Source organism: Kwoniella newhampshirensis, chromosome 7, assembly GCF_039105145.1.
Source record: "Kwoniella newhampshirensis strain CBS 13917 chromosome 7, whole genome shotgun sequence".
In the NCBI taxonomy this organism is placed as follows: Eukaryota; Fungi; Basidiomycota; class Tremellomycetes; order Tremellales; family Cryptococcaceae; genus Kwoniella; species Kwoniella newhampshirensis.
Genome location: NC_089961.1, coordinates 452164 through 472326, shown reverse-complemented (window position 1 = coordinate 472326; position 20163 = coordinate 452164). Strand labels below are relative to the sequence as shown.

At 50.7% G+C, this 20163-nt stretch overlaps 8 protein-coding genes across 8 annotated transcripts; 4 read left to right on the top strand and 4 right to left on the bottom strand.

The window, feature by feature from the left end:
- Positions 1-175: 175 nt before the first annotated feature.
- On the top strand, positions 176-1845 carry IAR55_003885 (uncharacterized protein; the record flags this gene model as incomplete). Its single annotated transcript, XM_066946990.1, has 8 exons — positions 176-354; positions 524-597; positions 685-807; positions 884-918; positions 969-1031; positions 1085-1169; positions 1253-1405; positions 1478-1845. The coding sequence occupies 8 exons, from the start codon at positions 176-178 to the stop codon at positions 1843-1845; spliced, it is 1080 nt and encodes a 359-aa protein (XP_066802369.1).
- A 301-nt stretch (positions 1846-2146) lies between these two features.
- IAR55_003884 (hydroxyethylthiazole kinase) lies at positions 2147-4573 on the top strand (the record flags this gene model as incomplete). The annotated part of the gene is made up of 12 exons (XM_066946989.1): positions 2147-2215; positions 2286-2309; positions 2371-2430; positions 2500-2541; positions 2613-2664; positions 2754-3020; positions 3109-3407; positions 3495-3628; positions 3691-3812; positions 3889-4047; positions 4116-4350; positions 4423-4573. 12 exons carry the CDS (start codon positions 2147-2149, stop codon positions 4571-4573), a joined length of 1614 nt encoding a protein of 537 aa, XP_066802368.1.
- A 128-nt stretch (positions 4574-4701) lies between these two features.
- Positions 4702-6117, bottom strand: IAR55_003883 (uncharacterized protein; the record flags this gene model as incomplete). Its single annotated transcript, XM_066946988.1, has 7 exons — positions 4702-4757; positions 4827-4852; positions 4921-4989; positions 5130-5239; positions 5312-5364; positions 5429-5609; positions 5782-6117. The coding sequence occupies 7 exons, from the start codon at positions 6115-6117 to the stop codon at positions 4702-4704; spliced, it is 831 nt and encodes a 276-aa protein (XP_066802367.1).
- A 475-nt stretch (positions 6118-6592) lies between these two features.
- IAR55_003882 (uncharacterized protein) lies at positions 6593-7923 on the top strand (the record flags this gene model as incomplete). The annotated part of the gene is made up of 4 exons (XM_066946987.1): positions 6593-7006; positions 7072-7518; positions 7675-7846; positions 7904-7923. 4 exons carry the CDS (start codon positions 6593-6595, stop codon positions 7921-7923), a joined length of 1053 nt encoding a protein of 350 aa, XP_066802366.1.
- A 289-nt stretch (positions 7924-8212) lies between these two features.
- IAR55_003881 (uncharacterized protein) lies at positions 8213-10679 on the bottom strand (the record flags this gene model as incomplete). Its single annotated transcript, XM_066946986.1, has 3 exons — positions 8213-9833; positions 10025-10338; positions 10470-10679. 3 exons carry the CDS (start codon positions 10677-10679, stop codon positions 8213-8215), a joined length of 2145 nt encoding a protein of 714 aa, XP_066802365.1.
- Positions 10680-10998: 319 nt separating this feature from the next.
- IAR55_003880 (uncharacterized protein) lies at positions 10999-13198 on the bottom strand (the record flags this gene model as incomplete). Its single annotated transcript, XM_066946985.1, has 11 exons — positions 10999-11028; positions 11084-11143; positions 11198-11345; positions 11405-11601; positions 11658-11826; positions 11874-12032; positions 12084-12251; positions 12303-12769; positions 12828-12940; positions 13001-13057; positions 13117-13198. The coding sequence occupies 11 exons, from the start codon at positions 13196-13198 to the stop codon at positions 10999-11001; spliced, it is 1650 nt and encodes a 549-aa protein (XP_066802364.1).
- Positions 13199-13835: 637 nt separating this feature from the next.
- On the top strand, positions 13836-16889 carry IAR55_003879 (uncharacterized protein; the record flags this gene model as incomplete). Its single annotated transcript, XM_066946984.1, has 11 exons — positions 13836-14017; positions 14083-14211; positions 14273-14408; positions 14461-14892; positions 14950-15224; positions 15282-15401; positions 15455-15663; positions 15721-15845; positions 15906-16071; positions 16135-16461; positions 16585-16889. 11 exons carry the CDS (start codon positions 13836-13838, stop codon positions 16887-16889), a joined length of 2406 nt encoding a protein of 801 aa, XP_066802363.1.
- Positions 16890-17185: 296 nt separating this feature from the next.
- IAR55_003878 (uncharacterized protein) lies at positions 17186-20076 on the bottom strand (the record flags this gene model as incomplete). The annotated part of the gene is made up of 11 exons (XM_066946983.1): positions 17186-18194; positions 18258-18312; positions 18371-18648; positions 18701-18783; positions 18837-18966; positions 19016-19119; positions 19174-19262; positions 19320-19560; positions 19611-19704; positions 19778-19848; positions 19930-20076. The coding sequence occupies 11 exons, from the start codon at positions 20074-20076 to the stop codon at positions 17186-17188; spliced, it is 2301 nt and encodes a 766-aa protein (XP_066802362.1).
- Positions 20077-20163: the final 87 nt, after the last annotated feature.

Genomic DNA, 20163 nt, shown 5'->3' with positions numbered 1-20163 from the left:
TTTCATGTGATTTACCAAGATCGCTCTGTCACTAAGACGCCCATCTGGAGTAGACCTCTCGCCCGTTGGACCTCTCCTCTCGCGTCTCTGTCTGACTCAGAATCACACCGACGCCTGGCCACATCTCGACCTCAACATGAGACTATTACCACCCACATTCATCGCTTCCATCATGATGATGTCCATCTCCACAACGACCGTTTCAGCCCAACAAGCACAACCTCAACCACAATCTACACCTCGAGTGTTGGTGTATACGGCTACAGCGGGATTCAGACATGATTCGATACCTACTGCGATTCAGGTGTTGGGCAATATAGCGGGACAGTACGGGGTCGAATTCGTGTTTTCAGAGTGAGTCGACTTTAGTCCCGCTCGTAGATCTGGAAATTGGTATACGACGGATAGGATACCTGGTCAGATCTAGATTGAATTAGGAAGCCGAAGAGAGGACGGTATATCGACGGAGGAAGAGCTATATTTTCAGACGAACTGGGAATTGATTCATTTTCCGCTACCCCAGAGATAGATCACTTTTCACCAATGAAACGCTATCAGGCTTCGATGGAGTCATGTTCGTCTCCAATTCGGATGAAGGTGAGTGAGGGGACATGCTCTCAAACATTCATGTGCAGATAGCTGGTAGACGATGGCTGACGTTCCATATTTTATTCCGCCTTATAGTTCTCGACGCACCTGGCCAAGCTGCCTTACAGACGTTCTTCCAATCCGGAGGTGTGTATACAGGTGTACATGCTGCATCGGCCTGTCTTTTCCAGGATAATAATTATCTGCAAGCTGTCGGAGGTGAGTCAAGTCTTCCCTCTTGTTGCAAAAGGCCATCATTCTGATGATCAGTGTTGACTTGATATTGTGGTCGTAGCCTATTTTGATTATCATCCCCAATTACAACAAGCTGTACGTGTGCGACAAATCATCGTGCTGGCGTGCTGATCGTTCCATGGTAGACTTTTGAGAGACTTAATTCGACATTCCCGGCGACAGCCAACGTACCTGACAGATGGACATTCGTGAGCTTACCGTCACGCCAACACGACCAGATCGAAAGCTAATCTCTGTGCAGGTTGAGGAAGTTTACCATTTCCGATCTGATCCCAGGAGCGAGGGAGCTGTGGTCATCATGACAGTCGATGAGTCAAGTTATAACAGTGAGTGTTTTCTTTATCCGCAAGAAGAGTTGTCGTCCATCTTTGCGAATAAGGCTCGACGACTGACCCACTTGTCTTGCCAGACGACGGTACTTCCACCGGCAACTACCCGCCGGAAGGGTCACCTCATCCTATCGCTTGGTACATCGATTCTCCCAACTCTGCGCAACCGCTCCTCGACTCTGTGACGAAAGCAGGTAGATCATTCTACACGTCTCTAGGACACACCAACGAGAGTGAGCCACGCTTTATGCGTGATTAGTGATTGAGCATTAGGTCGGGCTAGCTGACCTTGATGTCCCTCGCAGCTTGGCAGAACTCAACTTTCCAAGGCCACGTCATGGAGGGTCTCCTGTGGGCGTTGGGCGGCGCTTCCACCCGGGCGTATGGTGTAGGCCTGGTGGGCAACGGTACAGCAAGTGCGAGTGCCACTAGTACCAGCTCGAGCCCAAGCTCAACCGCCAGTGCTGGTGCGACCGGATCTGGAACAGCAGCAGTCTCGAGTACCGGTGGAGTGACTGGCGCTTCCGCTTCGGCCTCAGGAAGCTCTGCACCGGCTTCGTCACAATCTGGTTCTGGTGCTCCGGGATATGGTCAGTTGGTGTTTGGTAAGATGGCGGCTGTCGGTTTAGGTATGGTCGGTGCTGTTGTATTAGGTACGGGAATGGTTTTGTAAGATATCGTGGGACATGGACACTTCTGCAACTAATGCATGATGGTATCATTCGGACGTTCTTGGACCACAAGCATTCAATTCTTTCACGATCGCATCAGCTCGAGGTCTTTATGCATGTCTGTTATCATCAAGCCAGATTCTGAAAATACCTCGTCAACACGGCGCCCCGCTCTGATTTCCGCTCCAGGCACATCAAGTCCACATGTCATGAATGGACAAGTTAGAGGAATCAGTGAACGACCCATTTCTCCTGTTCATCACCATCGCCCGCCAGAGCTACGACATCGTATGGCTTGTCGAGATGGTCAAAGTGGACATCGACTACTCCGTATATCTGGTGACGGGGAGAGAGTTCCTACCACCAGGGAAAGTGAGTGAGCAAATCCTTTGGAAAGACAAGATTGGGAGAAATCGGTGACCTGTCACTGATGTCGATTTAGGACTACTACGAGAGTCTCGAAGAGGTACGTGCCCCGGCCTTCTTCCTCCCCACCGATCTCTGACGCTGATCCGGACTCGCAATAGTCACTGCAAGGCGGCGTGACACTAGTCCAGGTCAGAGAGAAAGATGCGGATACAGGAGAGGTGAGCGCATTCAGCTGGTCGTCGCATACCGTCGGATGGCGGTGTTGAAGCTGACGTCAAGGCTCATAGTTCATCGAAGTAGCTAGACGGACCAAAGATGTCTGTGATAGAGTGGGTAATGCATCTCTCCTGGAAAGGTCTGATTGAGTCATTCACTCAGCAGACTGATATCTGGTAAATAGTATAACGTCCCTGTTCTCATCAATGATCGCATAGACGTTCATCTAGCTGTCGGTGAGTCATACCTCTAATATCCATTCTCTGTCTTTCTTGCGCAAGTCGTCTGTACACTTGCATCCTGGCTGATCCATCATACCTCTCAGGAACCGCCGGGATCCATATCGGTCAGACAGACTGTCCCATACCTCTCGCTCGACAACTAGTCGGACCCGATGCTATCATCGGTATATCGATCGGCAAGGTAGAAGAGGCCCATAAAGCCATAGACCAAGGAGCGGATTATGTGGGAATAGGAGCCGTTTGGCCTACTGGTAGTAAAGATGTGAGAAATAAGAAGATGTTGGGACCAGAAGGCGTAGGGGAGATCCTCGATATTCTCGGGGGGACGGGGATAAAGAGCGTTGCTATAGGTATGTCTTTGTCATCTCATTTCATCTTGGCTGTCAGTCATTCGTGATGATGGGAACTCAGCTGACTAAGTCGGGTTTCTTCGCCTAGGGGGAATTCACCTTCCCAATCTTGCACAATTGCTCCACGCTTCCATCAGTCCGATATCCGCCAATCACCTCGACGGAATAGCTATCATCTCAGATATAGTAGCCTCTGAAACACCGAAAGAAGCAGCACGAGCACTTCGAGACCTAGTAGGATCTTTCAAGCGAGTGAGGAAGACCCTGCCAGACCCGATGGCCATTTTTGGAATCCCTACGAAGAGAGACTTGACGGTGGACGGTCTTGTGACGGGTGTCATGGAGCTCATACGTGTGGTGAAGAGAGAGACGCCGCTCGTGCATCAGGTGAGTGGGCATCACCACGACCAGCAGCTCGCTTCACCAAGATCTCTGCGACATTCTGCAATGGTCGCTAATCCTCTTGTCGAACAGATGACAAACACTGTTGTCGTTAATGATTCAGCGAATGTCACGCTTGCCATAGGAGCATCCCCAATCATGTCAACCCATCCTCGAGACGTGGCAGATCTCAGTCCGGCGATCGGAGCCCTGCTCATCAACTTTGGGTGAATAGCTTTTCGTACAACAAACCATACTTTGACAAACTCACACTGACAACTCAGTGCAGGACTATCTCGGATAAGGAGGGTATGCTCGTCGCTGGTCGACAAGCAAACGTCAATCGAAAACCCATCGTCTTCGACCCTGTTGCAATCGGCGCCACATCATATCGAAGAGAAACGTCCGTTGGTGAGTTCTTTCTACAGGTAGCCATATGACTGAGGCGTCAAGTACTGACGATAGTCTCCACTACATCTCATTGTAGACCTGCTGTCACACTGGCAACCCACGATCATAAAGGGTAATGCAGCTGAGATTGGGGCAATGGCCAAATCTACTGAAGTGGCCAGTCGGGGTGTTGATTCTGTTGGCTCTGGGTTTTCCGATCCGGGAGCTGTCGTCAAAGCTCTTGCGAGAAAGAGGGGTGAGCAAAGTCTCCTCATGGTGTCGCAATTACCTGTGGTCAGAGCAGGTTACTGATCCCTAATATAGCCTGCATCATCGTCCTGACTGGCGAAAGCGATTACATCTCGGACGGGTCCGTGGTCTTGAAAGCGTCCAATGGGCATTCGTACCTCGGGAGCATCACCGGGTCAGGCTGTATGACCGGTACTTTGATAGGTTGTTTTGCGGCTGCGGCAAGGCTTGACTATCTATCCAAAAAAGAGGCATATGAGGACCTCTCACAATTGGTCCAAGGAGATATGTTGTTGGCAGCTTTGTCGGGGTAAGTTTTCACCAAAACTGTCTCTTCTTGCCCCCGTGCTATCTTGGCTGATCAATCTGACAATCGAAATAGGATCCTGGTGTACAATGTCGCTGCAGAAGTGGCGGCAGAGAGACCTGATGTCAAAGGTCCTGGAACGTTCAGAGCAGCGCTGATAGATGAGCTGTACAACCTTACTCCGGAAACAGTGAAAGAGCGTGCAAAGATCACGATGCTCTCATAAGGGGAAGGAAGGCAGATCGCACAAGAACCATTGAAGGACCGAAACCCAGCACATGTGACTAGATGCATACATATTTCCGTCTGTCAGACGGTTTCGTCGCGGTTTTCATTCCCCTCCCATGTGTCCCCTTAAGCATCCTCGTGTAAGAGGACATATTCTCTGGAGGAAGTTCCAAACTTGATGACTTGGGAAGCGAGTGATACAAAAATTAGTTATCGATGTGCTGGCAACCGGCTAGCGAGGCATAACTCACCATCACTGCTTCTCAATTCGTAGTATCTGAACGTACAAAGTCAAACATCAGTCGGTGAACTCACGACAACTAATGATGGGGCAGTGTCATTCACCTAGATTTTGGAATCTCTTGATCGTTCACATACGTCCCATTGGTGGACTCTAAATCGATAATGAACGGTCTGTGACGTGAGAGCCGTCAGCCTTTGTCTCTCTCACATTGGGGAGCGAGGTACGATAGACCCAGCATTCGTCCTCCTGGAGAGAAAGCGTCTCCGCCGAACGGGACACAAGGAGGCCTGATAGTTCATACCAAGCTCACTTTATACTAGTAGTGACATCGCCAAACTCGTTCTTCTCGGATATCTGACGATATTGGATCGCAGCGTGTTGCTTTGAGCAAGAAGGGTGGGCGATAGGAATATCTGTGACCTGCGTGTTCAATGGAGGGGAGGAGATCAGCGACACTGTGCATTTTCTTCTGCTGTGAAAGGGGAGGCGTACCACCGTATCTCTACCTATGAGATAGGCAGATTGGCGATAGATGTGTATGAGATCTGTACAGTGTCATCTTCAGCTCTCAGCTCTCGATGAAGAAGGATTTTTGCTTGGCCCACTTACCGATCTGTTCAGTGCCTTTGAAGACGTACAATCTCCAGTTCTTCGTCGGTTTCCTCGCTTCCGCAGGTTCGTTGTATTTGACCTCTACACCTTTGACGGTGTTGGTTTCTTTGGCGAGGAGTCCGGAGTTGCCAAAGTTTGGTTTCTCAGGTTCGACGGAGGGTGGTCGGTCAGGATAATCCTGTGGGAACATGTCAGCGCTTGTTGAGTCACGAGCTTGGTCGAGGAGGTAGAAGACAGGGAAGGTTGTGGATATTCATCTAAAGCTGTATTCGAACCATTGTCGTGTCGTACAGCGGTGAAGCACGGTTGAGAAACGATGCATGTCTATCCATCGTGAGCTCCACACTCACATCTCTCTTCACATCATCATCAAATCTCTTGCGCTCCATCGCTCTCTCCTCCTCTCTATCTCTCTCGGTATACCCACCACCACCCCCACCTCTTCTACTTGGTCCAGCACCCGCACCATTGGATCTCACACGTTCCTTATCCCCATATCCATTATCTCTCGGTCTTCCACCAGCTCCGCCTCCGCCTGTACGATCCCGATGCGATGGCGGGGGACTTCCCAGTCCAGGTGATCGTCGACGAGAGGAAGATCGACCGGATCCTTTGGAGAGGTAGTCTCTCCGTTGGGGAGATCGAGAATCTCTTCGATAATGCCTACGATCAGGCGAGTCTGACATGGCGATGAGTGAGGCTGAGAGTGGCTGCCTATGAAAAAGGTGCCGAATTGATGTGATGAGATGTGGAAAGACGAAAAGATCGAGGCTGACAGGAAAGGCGTTGACTGGACGAACCCGAAAGTTGACGTTGCGTTCAGGTACTACCAACAAGTAGTCATTCATTCGTCGCGCCGCAATTTCATGTCTATCTTTTGTTATTGCTTTTGTTGCTCACCCCTCCCTGCCACTCGTCTCAATGCAAACCCGTTGATCGCGCATCCAAATCCAAACCTCGGCCTAGCGAGACCTGACCTGACCAGGTGTCATACGTCTTCTACCTGAACAGCGAGCGGCGCTATCACGCAAGCCGTTTGACGGAAACGAACATATCGCTCACCTCACCTCGACGCGTCTCTATTGTCCTCGTCTACCCTTCTCGTGCCCAATCTTCCTCCTTGGGTCCAAGTGACTCATTTCACTCACCCTAGCCTGTCCGATGTCGCGCCAAACAATCACCACACTCGAGTCGCAACTATCCAGTACGAACCACGAACTGGAGCTTGCGACATTCCTGAACAAGGGTATCTTACAGACCAACACGGAGTACAAGCTCCGAATAGCAGAGTTGGAAAGCGAGAACATCATCCTGCGAAAGGCGGAGAGTCGACTGGCGAAGACGGAAGATCAGTTGGAACTGTTTGAAAAGAGGTTGGAGGAGCTGGAAGCGGAGAAAGAGGGCTGGCAAGAGGATATGGATGAGGAGATTAGAAGGAGAGAGGGTTTGGAGAGGGAACGGGATGAGTGGGAAGCAAGGTATTGGAGTTTGAGGGACAGGCTGGAAGGTGTTCTGAAGCAGGAGAGAGTGGTGAACCCATCGGCAAATGACAAGCATGTGGTAGAGACGACAGATGTAAGTCATCCTATGTTCAAGTTATGGTACGGATACTGAAACATCATTTGCGACTTGTCGTTCAGACTCAAGCAGTTGCGAGAACTAGACGGATAGCAGCACCGTCAAGCAAACCCACTCCTCTGAAACCTGCAGGTCTGACGGCGACACCTGCAGCCAGACCGACTCCGTCAATTTCCAAAGCCACTCCCTCAGGTAGGGCCACCACAAAACCTACCCCGAAACGTAAATCAGATTCACGTCCCTCTACAGTAGTACCACAACCGTCCTCAGCGCCTCGTGGTCAGCCTATCAAATCGTCCTTATCACCTCCCAATCGAGCGCCATCTCGGGCTCAGTCGAAGAAACGCCGGAGGGTACAGGACTCTCCGAGTGATGACGATGGCGAAGGAGACGGGACTCGGAACGGATACGATGAAGGATCAGATGGTTTCGGGGGAGAAGGAGCGGACCATGAGGGAGATCTTGAGATAGCGGAAAGTGATCCGCTAGCCAGTGAAGTGTACGCTCAGGTGAGTCTGGTTATTCATCGAGGTCCTTTCAGCTATCGAATGAGGAAGCATGCGCTTCATTGAACTTCCATACATGCCATTAGTCCATATCCGCTCCAGCGTGCAACTGACGTGAATTGCGGCCAAACAAATGTCCCTATGCTAAATGATTTTCAGCAGACACCTCCACCTCGACCCGTCAGTCCTCCTCGATCTCGAATACAGCCCACTTCAACCAAGAAATCTCGAACATCCGTCCCTGGCTCAGGAAGACGGAAACCCTACGTAGAGGTCAAGGTGAAAGCGGAGCCAGTCAGTCCCGGAGATATTATGAGCGATAGTGATGATGGTGAGTATAGCGCGGATGTGGTTGCTGGGCAAGATGCTGATGAGCTTCGCGTTGTAGATCCGCTGGCAATGATGTGATGTGGCCTTGGCGGCATTTCCAAGCTATCAGCCTTTGCGTTTCGCTTCCAATCGTTGTGATGTCTGATATCGGTGAACTGGTCTCCCTTGGAATAGAATCGCTTGTTTGACACTTTCTAGTGGACTGTTGTAGTATGTATCTCGTGGCGAGCGAACATACCGAACGCGGTAGCTACGGTGTGTGTCGAACATGCCAGGTGTGGTAGCATCCGCCATAATGCTCGCACATTATGCTGAGTTCCCACTCACTCACATATGGAAAAGGGTGATTCTATGGGAGGTGATCTGTTTATCGAAGGGGATACGAATAGTCTCCTTGTTCGAACCTGACCCTCTTCCCCTCACCAAATACTCTGTACGGGAAGATCATCACAGTCGCAAACCCTTTCTCCCTCTCCTCCTTCTCTTCTTCTCCTTCTTCTCCTACTTTTGAGTCATCCCAAACATACCCGGCCCTTTCCCAACCTCTAATTCTCCATCTAGTCTGACTCCACACCTCTTTGAGAGTCGCCGTCCCCATCATGACGGTGGTCATTCCTTCTTTCGCACCTCTGCTCAAGCTGTGTAGACTGACCACCGGGAAAGGGAGAGAGATCTTGGCTACGGGCGGCGAGGGCATTTTCTTCGGTTGGAGGAAATTCGGCAATGTCGCTTTACCTCCGTGATTCGTTGATCTCATCGTCATCGTGGATGCGTAATATTCATCCAGGAAAATCCGAGTGATCGCTTCCAAGGTGGTATCAAGTCCCGGTCGATCTACCTCTTTTCCTTCGAGACTACACCTCTCAAGCTTCCACGACGGACTATCATCTCTTCGGCCCAGATTATCGTACTCGTCGCCCTCGCCATCGTCAAATTTTTTGACTTTGAATCCTTTCAGAACACCTTCTTTCCCCTCGTAACGTGACCCTTGGAAGAAATCACCCTCTTCAAGACCCAACATCCGTAACATCCGCCGTTGTTCCCCTCCATACCCATGTGCTGGTCCAGAATTCAGCGCTTCATATGTGTATTGAGCGGCTTGTCTCGTCGTCCAGAACTCGATATCGGGCAGATCATCTGCACTCTTGTCGTCTCCATCGTCAACTTGTTCCGCATCTCCGTTGAGCCCGGGGTCTCTGGGCAATCGATGAGCTCCATCCTTCCTCTTCATGAGCCTCCATGCGTCCATGATAACACCATGAAACTCCTCGATGAACGGTCTGTCCATCTCCTCCAAGATACATCTGTACAGCTCCACCGAGTTCTGACTCTGTCCTTGCAGCAGTTCCATCTCTTCCTCATCTTGCTCGTCTCCCTTCTTGGCCTTTCCTTTCCCTCTGCCCGTCCCATCCCTCCCTCTAGCACTTGTCAAGGCATTCCCTATCAGATGTCCCGCAGGGCGCAACGATCTTCGAGCTGCTTCTTCTTTATTTTTCGGTAAAGGGTGGTGTAAGACGTCTGAGCAGAGACCCATCAGAGCAGTAATATCGAGATTTAGTCGAAGGGAAGGCAACGATTTGGCGGGAATTGGATGGCCTCGCAAAGTTGAGAGTGGTTCAGAGGACAAATCACCGAAAACCAGGTTGATTCCCATTCCTCGTATGAGTTCGAATGTTCTAGGTATTCTGTCGTCGGGCCATTCCCCGTCGCCTTCTTCGAACCCTTCGAGTACAAGGGGACATGACGGGATACGGGTGAGTCGAAGTGTGATTTTGGGGGGTGGTACACCGGGTATTCGAGGGATCATCGATGAAGCGTGAATCAAATCTCGCGCGGTGGCGATGAGACTGTTGGTCATCTGATCATTCATTTTATGATGGGCATTCACCGTCGAGGTCTCGGCGTCGTCCTCAGACTCAGAATCAAAGTCGGAGTTAATGTACGAGTCCATTTCGCGGAACTCGGCGAGGAGATGCGAGATCTTTTTGCTGAGAGTGGAGATGTGTGTTGTCAGTGCTGCCGCCCTTCCCAAAGACGATCTCGTGTGTCCCAGCCAGCGAAAGGCCGTCTTCAGTCTGCGCCTCTGTCCCCGTCCGAAAATGGCTGCAGGTCTTTCCCAAGGAGCAGCTCCGAGAGTCCTCACCATCCACGGTCACAACACATCGTAACACACACTCACCTATATATCCTCACCCACTCCCTTCCTCCTTGAGCGATAACGTCCACCCAGACCTCTTTTTCTTTTTCTTTCTCTTTTCCTTTCCCCTTTCCCTTCCCATTCTCCTGTCCAGCCAACTTCCCCCTTCCCGAGCTCGCAATCGAGCTTGAGCTTGAGCTTGAACTCAGACCGAACGCACGTCCTCTATCTCCGCCCATGGCCATCCGGACGCCGACGATGGGTGGAGGAGAGGTGATGACGATCTTCCAGAATGTGGTGAGACCTTGGACGGATGGGATGGGGTCGTCTTGGGGTGGAATACCGGATGATATCATCTGTAGATAAGATGTGCCCAGGATCCACCCGGGAATGAAAAAGAAAAGTACGATTAGTCTTTGGTTTTTCGAAATTGCATGAGATCTTGGAACAGGCAATACGAGTCTTGTGAGAAGCTCGACCCACTCACACCGCTGATCAATCGCTCATGATGTTCCACCCCTTCCACAAACTTCTTCAGTCCCATCACTTCATCCTGCTGCCATGTCTCCCATCTTATCCTATCCAGTATAGGGGCGTGGTATATTAGTCGCTCGATGGGGAACGAGTGAATATGGTCGAGTAAGGTCTGAATGAGCTGTTGGGCTTGGTTCAGTTGTTGTGTGAAGTCTTGAGACATGTCGATGGTCTTGATAGAGCTCCTTTGGCCAAGTGCTCTATGATTGGAGAATACGGCTTGAGGACAAGACGATTCTACGGAAATGAAGAGAAGGACAAGGTGCACTTTGTATGGTTCATTTTGTTCGCCTTGAGTCACTAGACTTTTGACCTTCGATGCGACCTCCACTCCACAGGTCCAGCTTCGATGTGACTAATCGTCCGCATCGCGTAAGAGTACGAGTACACAAAACATCGGTCAATCATCTCGACATAAGCTACATAACCATACTCCATGTAGTATGAATGCTCAATGGCCTTGACTCGGACAATCTAGGACATCAAATGTCCACCGAGAACTCCCATCGCCGCTGTGTCGAGATCATGATCAGTTGCTGTTCGACTTCTGGTACGAACCGTACTCACTTCGAGGTATCCCTTCAAGGTATCATCCATCAGGATGTCGTGTCTCTTTTGAACATACGCCTACATTTACATTATTCAGCCTTCGTTCCAGCCGGTATGGATACTCAGACTCACTGCTTGATTCGTAATGTCCTGTCTCAGCTTTGCTATAGAGTCAGTATCTACGATGTTCTGCTCAAGCAGATATCCGAGGCTCTCCACTGCCCTCTCCAAATCTCGCTGATTATCCTCGAAAAGTTCAGTCATATTGTTTCGTTTGAGGCTGACATGACGGTAGGTCAGCTCGTACTCCTTCAGAAAGAACGACAGCAACAAGCTTACTAAAAGGCCATGCAATACGACCATTTGAGCGTGATTCTCGCTTTGATCACAGCATCGACGGCTGCCTTGGCGAATTGGACCTCGATCCAAGACAAGTTTCCACTGTTCTGCATTTGCTCCATCTTCTTCTCGGTCTTGCGATAAAATTCGGCGTCAAGTTTCGCAGAGTGTTCGTGATTGGCCCATCGGTTGAAGTACTGGCAATAAAATAGGGTCAGCTTGGTCTGCCAGGATTACGAAGGTCGACACGAACATGAAGATATCGCTCCAAGCTCGCCCGACTCTTAGCTTGTGTATCTCGGGCATCGATCCCACTTCGCTCATCAAATCGATTACACTGATACCAATTCGTCCCGTGTTCCGACCACGGGCCCATGCATACCCAACAAAATTCCCATTTGCACTTCTTGCAGGTCATATGGCTAGATGAGGATATCAGCTGATGTCTCGATCCCACTCGCCAACTTACTTGCATCCCCCGTTCTTCTCAATGGTCGACTGACACTTGGTACACTCCTTCGTGTTGGCTTGTAACCAGTTCGCAGTCTCTGAATCATCTGCACATTTCTTCTCCCACATTTTGACTATTCTGCAAAGGACAGGTCGATGGCTTGCGCCGTAGCCACATCTGCTCAAATGTCAGATAGGAACAGCGGGACAAACAGAGTGCAGCTCTCACCCGAAGCAAAGCTCGTGTCCACATTTGCACTCGACAGTCGGGACAAGCTGGTTAAGCATCCGCGCTGGTGCCTGATTACATTCGATTATGTATTCACAGTTTGGGTGTGGGCACCACCTCAGGTTAGACGAGTCGGCGACGAATGCGGCGTTCAGTAAATTATGATATCTACAATCGGTGTAAGCCAAAGTCTCTTTCCCTAAGCGATTCATAGCTCACCGTTTGGATATGTCGGAGGACACAATCTCGTCTATTACTTCTTCTCTCACCACTCTTTGGCATCCACTCTCCATGCATTGGATTTTCGCGCTCTCCCCCTCACCCTTGACCTTTCCTGAAAGATACTCTCCCCAACAGTCTCGACAGAACCTGTGTCCACAACCCATTGCAAAGGTGCTCCCTTCCACAAGAGTCTTATCAAAGTCCGTACAGCAGATGGGACATTCAAAGGGCTCGGTGGGAAGCCGTGATCGTGTCCTTATGCTCGGTGATGCGACTGTAGTACGAGGTAATCTATTCGGACGTTTCTCTGGGGATGAAGGTAGAGTCTGAGTTCTGGTCGAGGGAGAGGAAGGCGGGGATAGTCCGGCGCCTTGAAGCGCGGCAGTGGGATCGTTCCAGAACTGCTCTTGCAGTTTCTCGGAGTTCCAAACATAATGACGAAGAAGTATGGCTGCCGTTGAGGCCTACACCAGAGAACGTGAGTTTTTGTCGTCCAGTTGTCGTGTGTCGTCAGAGACTTACTGGAACTTCCAGCAAGGACTGAATCTTCTTTATCTCCTTATTCTGCATATCTATGATCTCTTGTAACGTCCGTACTTTCCATGATATGTCGTACGGCTTCTTCTGTGGAGCTTCTGCGAGATGAGAAAGTTAGTAGCCGCCTGAGATTTTGCCATGGGAGAATTGTGGCTCACCCTCTATGGCGGGAGAGAGCGCGTCGTATACATCGGGTTCGGAGGTGGAGTCGACATCTGCGGATGGTCCGTGTCAGCTTGGATCGTGCGACAGGAGCACCTATCCAGATACATACCTTCCATGTCCTCATCCTGGTCGAAGGCATCGTCATACTCATCCTCAAACATCAAGTCCTCGTTCTCTCCGTCCGACGACATCCTCACTTCCTCGTTCTCCGGAGGGGTAGGCGGAGCGACGAAAAGCTCTGATCGGAACGCGGCCCTCTTCTTCGATTGATTATGTGAAGTACTTGGTGAAGATGCTCGGTTCCGTTTCTTGTCCACTGAGTTGTAGCCGCCGGGTGAGGAAGAGGTGGCAATAGGTTGAGACTTCAGGGTGGCGGCAAGATGTGAGGGAAATGAATTAATTTATGCTATGGCGTCTATCTAAGCTGTTGCCAGCTGGAAGGCTTCGTGATCAGTCGTGGCGATGCGAGGTGTCACAGATCACGCGGTGGACTCTGAAATGTATCGAGGGAGAAAGATGTACAGCTGAGACAAGGCAAGGAGATGAGAAGAATGGAGGAGAGATCCGGTCGGTTGCAAGTAAGCAATAATAAATAATAATAATCCCATCGTCCATGACAGCGAATCACCCTCCACCCAGCTAGATATATTTGGTTCCGTCAATGCTCCCACCGGGCCTCGTTATCACACGTCATGCCCCTATAATGTAACGCGCTCTGAGCTGTTTCTGTGTGTTCACTTGCAACTGCATCAATAACTTACTATCATCGACCTCATCTCCAAAAACCGAGTGGTTCGCCGCCTTATCTATGTGGCAACGGTTGACACGATGATGGCCACGTCCTCGCATACCCCTTACCAAACATTCGCCAAAGTATTCTCCTCATATCATGACCAGTATGCCAAAGCAGGTCCTTCTTCGAATCAGCTCGACTCTCCTATCCGAGCAGACGCTGTGTTGGATGAGCAAGGAGGTCTCATAATTGCTTTGATGGGGTCATTGGAAGAGACGTACGTCAGCCTTAAGTCTGCGCTCGTGGCTTTTCGAGCTGATTACCATGCTCTGAAATTTGCAGGATCAGGTCGAAGAACCCTACGAACAATTCGGCTTTTGACATGGATGACGATGAGCAGATCTCAGCAGAGGAACATGGGGCGTTGTTAGCGGAACACAGGACATGGCAGCTCCTCAGGGCATTATACGAGTGAGCTTCGAGTTCGTGGCCTGAAGTCGACTTTACAAGCTGATACAGTTATTTTGTACAGGAATCGCTTACATCGCTCAGATCCATCTTTCGTCGCTCCTTCTTCGAAGAAACAAATACTGGAAAACCCATATGCGAGCCCCGAGGATGTCATCCAGACGATGGTCAACGAGGATCAGGAGCTGAGCTTATGGGCTGTGAGTTTCAGTGGCATCTCGTTCTCTTCTTGCTGCTGATATGACCTTTTAGACTCTCGTGGATCACCTACAAACACGTCCCTTACTTTCCTCACCTCCGCCCCTGGAAGCGCGACATGGGTATCTCCCTTCAACCGTCCGACGAGCGAAAGCTTCTCGATCTGGTGTCGCTACGTCCACCGGTACTTCCCTCGACCCAGACTTTACACTTCGAGATCCACACGGATCAGGCTTGGCAGGAGAGGATCAGACTTATCAAAATCCTTTACTGGAGACTTTGTGGGATCTTGTCAGACATGGAGAGCTGGATCAAGCAATCAAGCTTTGTGAGCAGGGAGGAGAGCCATGGAGAGGGGCTTCGTTGATGGGTGGAAGAAGATGGTCGATGGGAGGTATGACCAAAGATAGTATGGATCTGAGTCCCATGGAAGGAAACAGGCGAAGGGTTTTGTGGAAAAAATGCTGTCGAGCCATCGCCAAAAACGTGAGTGCATGACTTGGTCCATACCAAGAGACGTCACTCACAGTTTCCTCTTGATAGCCCACTCTGATAGCTGCCGAAAGACACCTTTACGCAGCTCTCATATCTGACCTTCCCACCTTATTGCCCGCTTGCCAATCATGGGAAGATCACCTCTGGGCGCACGTTCAACATAGGATAGAGAATCGAATAGAGCAGAGATGGCATGAACTTGGTGGATTCTGGGAAGCTGAAAGTGCCTATCTGGGGAAGGATGACAACGATGCGGAACTAGCATACGGAGGGTTGGAGGAGGTGTTCGCCAGTATGTCAGGGCTTCAAGATCCTGGAATAGCGTGAGTGTACTGTCACAAGAATAAAGTCAACTAAAAGTGCTGACACCATATACACAGATTGGCCGCGAGAGACCCATACCATGTAGCTCAAAGGATGATAATCCTTGGGCGAACAGAAGGTCTATTGAATCAATTCGCCAACCAATTACCAAAGATTGAGGCAACAGTGTCACCAGAGTAAGCCTCCCCATCCTCGGGACTGAGAAAGGGCTGACAAATTGAAACCTTAGTCTCATCGGTCCTCTCATCCGGTTCTTTGCTCATCTCGTACTTGTACTCAGAACGCTGGGTCAGACCGTCCCTGACACCTCCGCCAATGCCATCGTCCAAGCCTATTTGATGATCTTGGAGAGGGAGGGTAACGACGAGCTGGTGGCCATGTATGCTGCTTGCCTACGAGAAGGCAGCGGTGAGGAGAGTTATGCTAGATTCCTACGAGGTGAGTGCAGAGATCGGTGGACATTGTATCAAACAGGAGCTGATTCCCGTCATATAGCTATGGACCCCAGCGCCACGCGAGAGGCAAGGCGAGAGGCCCTTTCTCGTGCGAAGCAGCACAACTTGGATGTGGCGGTCATCGCCAAGGAGACAGTCCGGATGGTCCTTTCTGAAGCTTTCAACGTCAGTTTGACCATTGCGATGAGACAGGACTGGTGACTGACGTATTCACTGCCAAATCAGGATATACCCTCACTCTCAGTTGCGGAACCTGATATCACAGCTGTGTCTGTTGGGCTGTCCGAGAGAGACGTACATCTAATCCGATCAATAGAATGGTTGACAATGATGGACGAGACAATGGGCGAGGCATTAATAAAGTCGAACGATGTCGCTCGATATTTTTTGGGTGAGTAGTGGGCCTCTCATGCGCAGTCACCGAATAGAGCTGATGCCGTCAATCGTTGCTCAGCTCTGGGACAAGCCAACGCCGCCCATTCCTTACTCAAGACCCTTCCTACCAGTCTTACTATGCTTGCTACCTCGGCGAACCCCGATGAAGATCCAGACTGTCATCTTCTCGAACACGCCTCTTTCCAACGACTGTTTTCTGTCTTTGCATCGCACGATGTTGTGGACGATATAGCGGCTCGGCAACCGAAAGTGACCGCTACTAAGATGGAGGTGCATAATTGGAGGAAAGGGCTTCTGGGTGCCATTGAGAAAGTATGGGAGAATACAGTGGAACTGGTGGAAGGCGATTGGTTGAGATTCAGGGTAGGCCAAGAGGATGAACACGGTGAGTGAATGCTGTGCTTTACCCAAATGTTCTTCTGCAGAACTGCTGAGAGCTATGTCCCGTCTTTCTCTGGCTTCGTCGATCCTCGCAATGATCAGCGACTGACGTATCAACCATTGTCAGCCGAACAACGACGTGAAGAACTCTCCTTGATCCGACACACATTCATCCCGGACCTGATCCTCCGACTGCACCACCTCTTACTCACCCACTCGACCCTCTTCCCCGATCTTTTGAAACGCGCGATGGAATTGATCCAGGTCGTCGCTGAGGAGGATAATCATATCTACGACGAGTTCTTACCCCGTGCACGTGCTCCTGGAGCTGGGGGAGCCGGGAAATTGGTCGTTTATCTGGAGAAAGTGAGAGAGGTCGGGTTGGAAGTTTTGAAGTTGGGAGGAGGGGAGGCGTTTGGCGTGACAGTGTAAAGAAGGTTGGTAAGTGAAGCCAGATAGCGTACATTCGATGGTGACAGTGATTGTAATAGAGCTGTGATGCATCATTGATGACATAGACGGAATGAATGCTCTCTGACCACTACCTCGACTGTTTTTGTTCGTGTGAGAGTATAAGATCGAGAAATGCGCAGGGCTGTCACGATGCGCAAGTTCCTGAGCAGCATACCTGGCCTTGTGGATAATGGTGTACATGTCATGCCAACATACATGATTATTCGAGTCTGCCTTGGACTGTCTTTATACACATCTATCAATGACCTGCCACATCACATGCCCATCATCCTCGCATCTCTTCCTACCGCTGCCACTCTAGCTCTCGCCCCAGCTGAGACCCCGGCCACTGATGATCCTGCTCCTGCGCCTTCACCGCTCGTCCTCCCCGCCAAAGCTACCGCAGCAGCAGCATTATTCGTCAAGACCCTCTGATGGAGATTCAGATTTCCTGATTTACTCCTCGGCATCTTCTTCATCCCTGCTCCGACAGTCGTGATAGCGTTCGACATCGGTAAACTTGTCGTTTGAGGGAGATTGATTGAACCTAATGGTTGCCGTAACTCCGCTTGGGAAGACTGATATGCTGGTACGGGAGCAGTTGCTGCTCTTCGCAGGAAAGGACTGGGCAAATCTGGATCTTCAGGTGACCATTTAGCTGGAGTGGCAGCTTCTCGATACTGGAACGTGGGCGCAGGGATCATCGTCGGAGGAAGGGACGTCTTGCTGGAAGATGAGGCTGAAGTGACAGTATTGGAATCGCTGGGGGTGATCGAGGATGTCGAAGGCCCTCCTGTGGCGGATGAACCGGACGCGGACGCCGTAGATGTCTGCCCACCGAGGTTGGAACCAGAGGGAACAATCGAGCTTCGCCGAGGTCTTGGCATCCAAGGTGAAGCCATTGACATCGGACTGGCAGTCGCCATTGAGATGTCTTCGCTGTAGACTCCCCCTTTGGCCAATTCGCTGGGACTACCAATGGAGGTTCGTTGTTGTCGAGCCGAAAAAGACAGAGTTTGCTTCGCTGGGGTCGCCTCCGATGCAGCCCACGCTGCATCACGCTCAGCGTCGGCACGAGCAGCAGCAGCCAAATTTCCGAGAGACTTGGTATTTGCTCTTCTCAATGGTGTCGCAGCGCGCGGTTGAATAGGAGAGTTCGCAAAACGGACATCCAGTGGCGCTGGCGAGGAGACTGTGGCCGCCAAGGGGATCTTAGAAGGTGTATCGCCATAAGCCGTATGGGCAAGTCTGTTGAAACGAGAGGTTGCAGGCAAAGGCAAAGTGCTGATCAAGCCAGTCAGCATTGCCGCGATCTCGCCAGGCGTCGTCAAGGTCAAGTACACTCACTTCCGTTCCTCCAACATAGGCCGCGGAGGCGCAGCCATGGAGGCTCTGGGTTGACCTGTTCTCATTGTGTCAGCCAAAAGGTGAGAAGGTCGTTCGTCGGTTCTAAGACCTACGAGCATCTTCCCCGAAATCCAGTCCTGCCTGCTTTCCTTTCTCCTTCTCCTCTCTCAGCCTCTCCCACTGCGCTCTCAGGCTCTCTGCTGCCTGATTCAGTCTCTTGTGGGTCTCCTTCGATTCTTCGTCCTTGCTGTCACATATGCTTTCCCTGGCTTGTACACTGGCCTCTCGTATTGCTAATGCCTTCTCTCGTTCATCCAGTGCAGTCGCTCGACTTCGAAGTTGCTCTTCGTATTGCTTGAGCTCGTCCCGTTTGTTGAGAAGGAGAGAAGTCCTGCCGAACCGCCATCAGCGTGGTCAAACCATTGCATGTTCAGTAGACCCACTGGTTTTGTACAGTGAACAGCTTTCGATGCAGCTTCATCTCATCCATTTCTAGCAGATCTTTTGTCGACGGACGTTTGATAGGCTATACATAGCTGTTAGTCATTCCCTTTCGAGGAAGCTTGCGGCCTAGCTCACATTCAAGGTCAACATCGCTTTAATGACGCTTTTGAGTGCCGGAGAGTACTGCGCTGAAAGAGGAGGTAATTTTCCGGACTTGACCATCGCGATCAACTCTGCCTGAGTCTGCGCAGTGGAGAAAGGTGAACTGGCAATCACGATCAGTTCAAGTGACCATCGCATCGCTGCTGACTCACTGTAAAGCACACATCTCGTAGACCAAACAGCCTAGACTCCAAATGTCAGATTTCGTGTCGTAACGGTTCTCGGCGAGGATCTCAGGTGGCATGTAGAGCGGAGTCTATCTCAAGATCAGCTAGGCATGATGGAGAAAGTGATCTCGAAGGTGGCTCACTCCAACGTAGGTGCTTGTGAAAGCTGACGTTCCCATATCCTTACTCAGCCCAAAGTCTCCCAGCTTGACAAAGTCGTCGGACAAAAAGACTGAGAGAGGACAAGTCAGTCTCGTATAAATAGGGTCTGCGCTGCTGCACTGCTGACCATTCTCTGGCTTCAGGTCTCTGTGCAACACCTGATACCTAGCGAGACCGCCGTCCGCCGTTGGCGCAGCCTGACTGAGTCTCGCCGCGCCCAGCTTTGAGGGTCTCTCGGCAGGCCAGTGACAGTGATGTAAGGCCAAGGTGATTTGCAAAAATATGTTCCAGATTTTGTCCTCGTGAAGTGGTTGACCACTTCGTTGAGCCTTACGAATCAGCGTGCCGAGATCGCCAGATGTGCAGTACTGTTCAGTATCAGTGTCATGCAGCTTTCCACCTGAGAGGCAATGCTCACCTCCATCACGATGTAGATCCTCTCATTCTTTGGATCTTTGATTTTCTGTATGAGCTGTACGATATTGCGATGTTTCAATGAGTCAAGGATCGCTCTGGACAGGCACCGTTGAGATCAGTCCCAGGTTCCTCCCTTTGACGAAATCATACAACATGATCGGGACTCACACTTCTGCCAGAATCTGCTTACGATCTTTCTCTGTCATCTTCGAGTAGTCCAACTGTTTCAAGGCGAACTCCTATCGATGTCACCATACTGTCAGTACGAGCCAGTGACGCACCAGATTGTGTCCTATAGATAATTAAAAAAAAAGACTCACCTTTCCATCTGATATCCGTTGTACCTTGCTGATGACTCCGAAGCTACCTTTGCCGATATTCGATATGAGCTTGTATTTGTCCATTTCGGAGACATCCGCGTATCCTGTACTGTGACTTGAGACGCCGGATCGTCGTGGGAGAGCCATGGTTGGTAGGATTCAATCCGGTCGGTCGGTGAACGAGGGGATAGTTGTTTATCGGTTGGCGAGAGAAGGGAGGACAACCTGGACTAT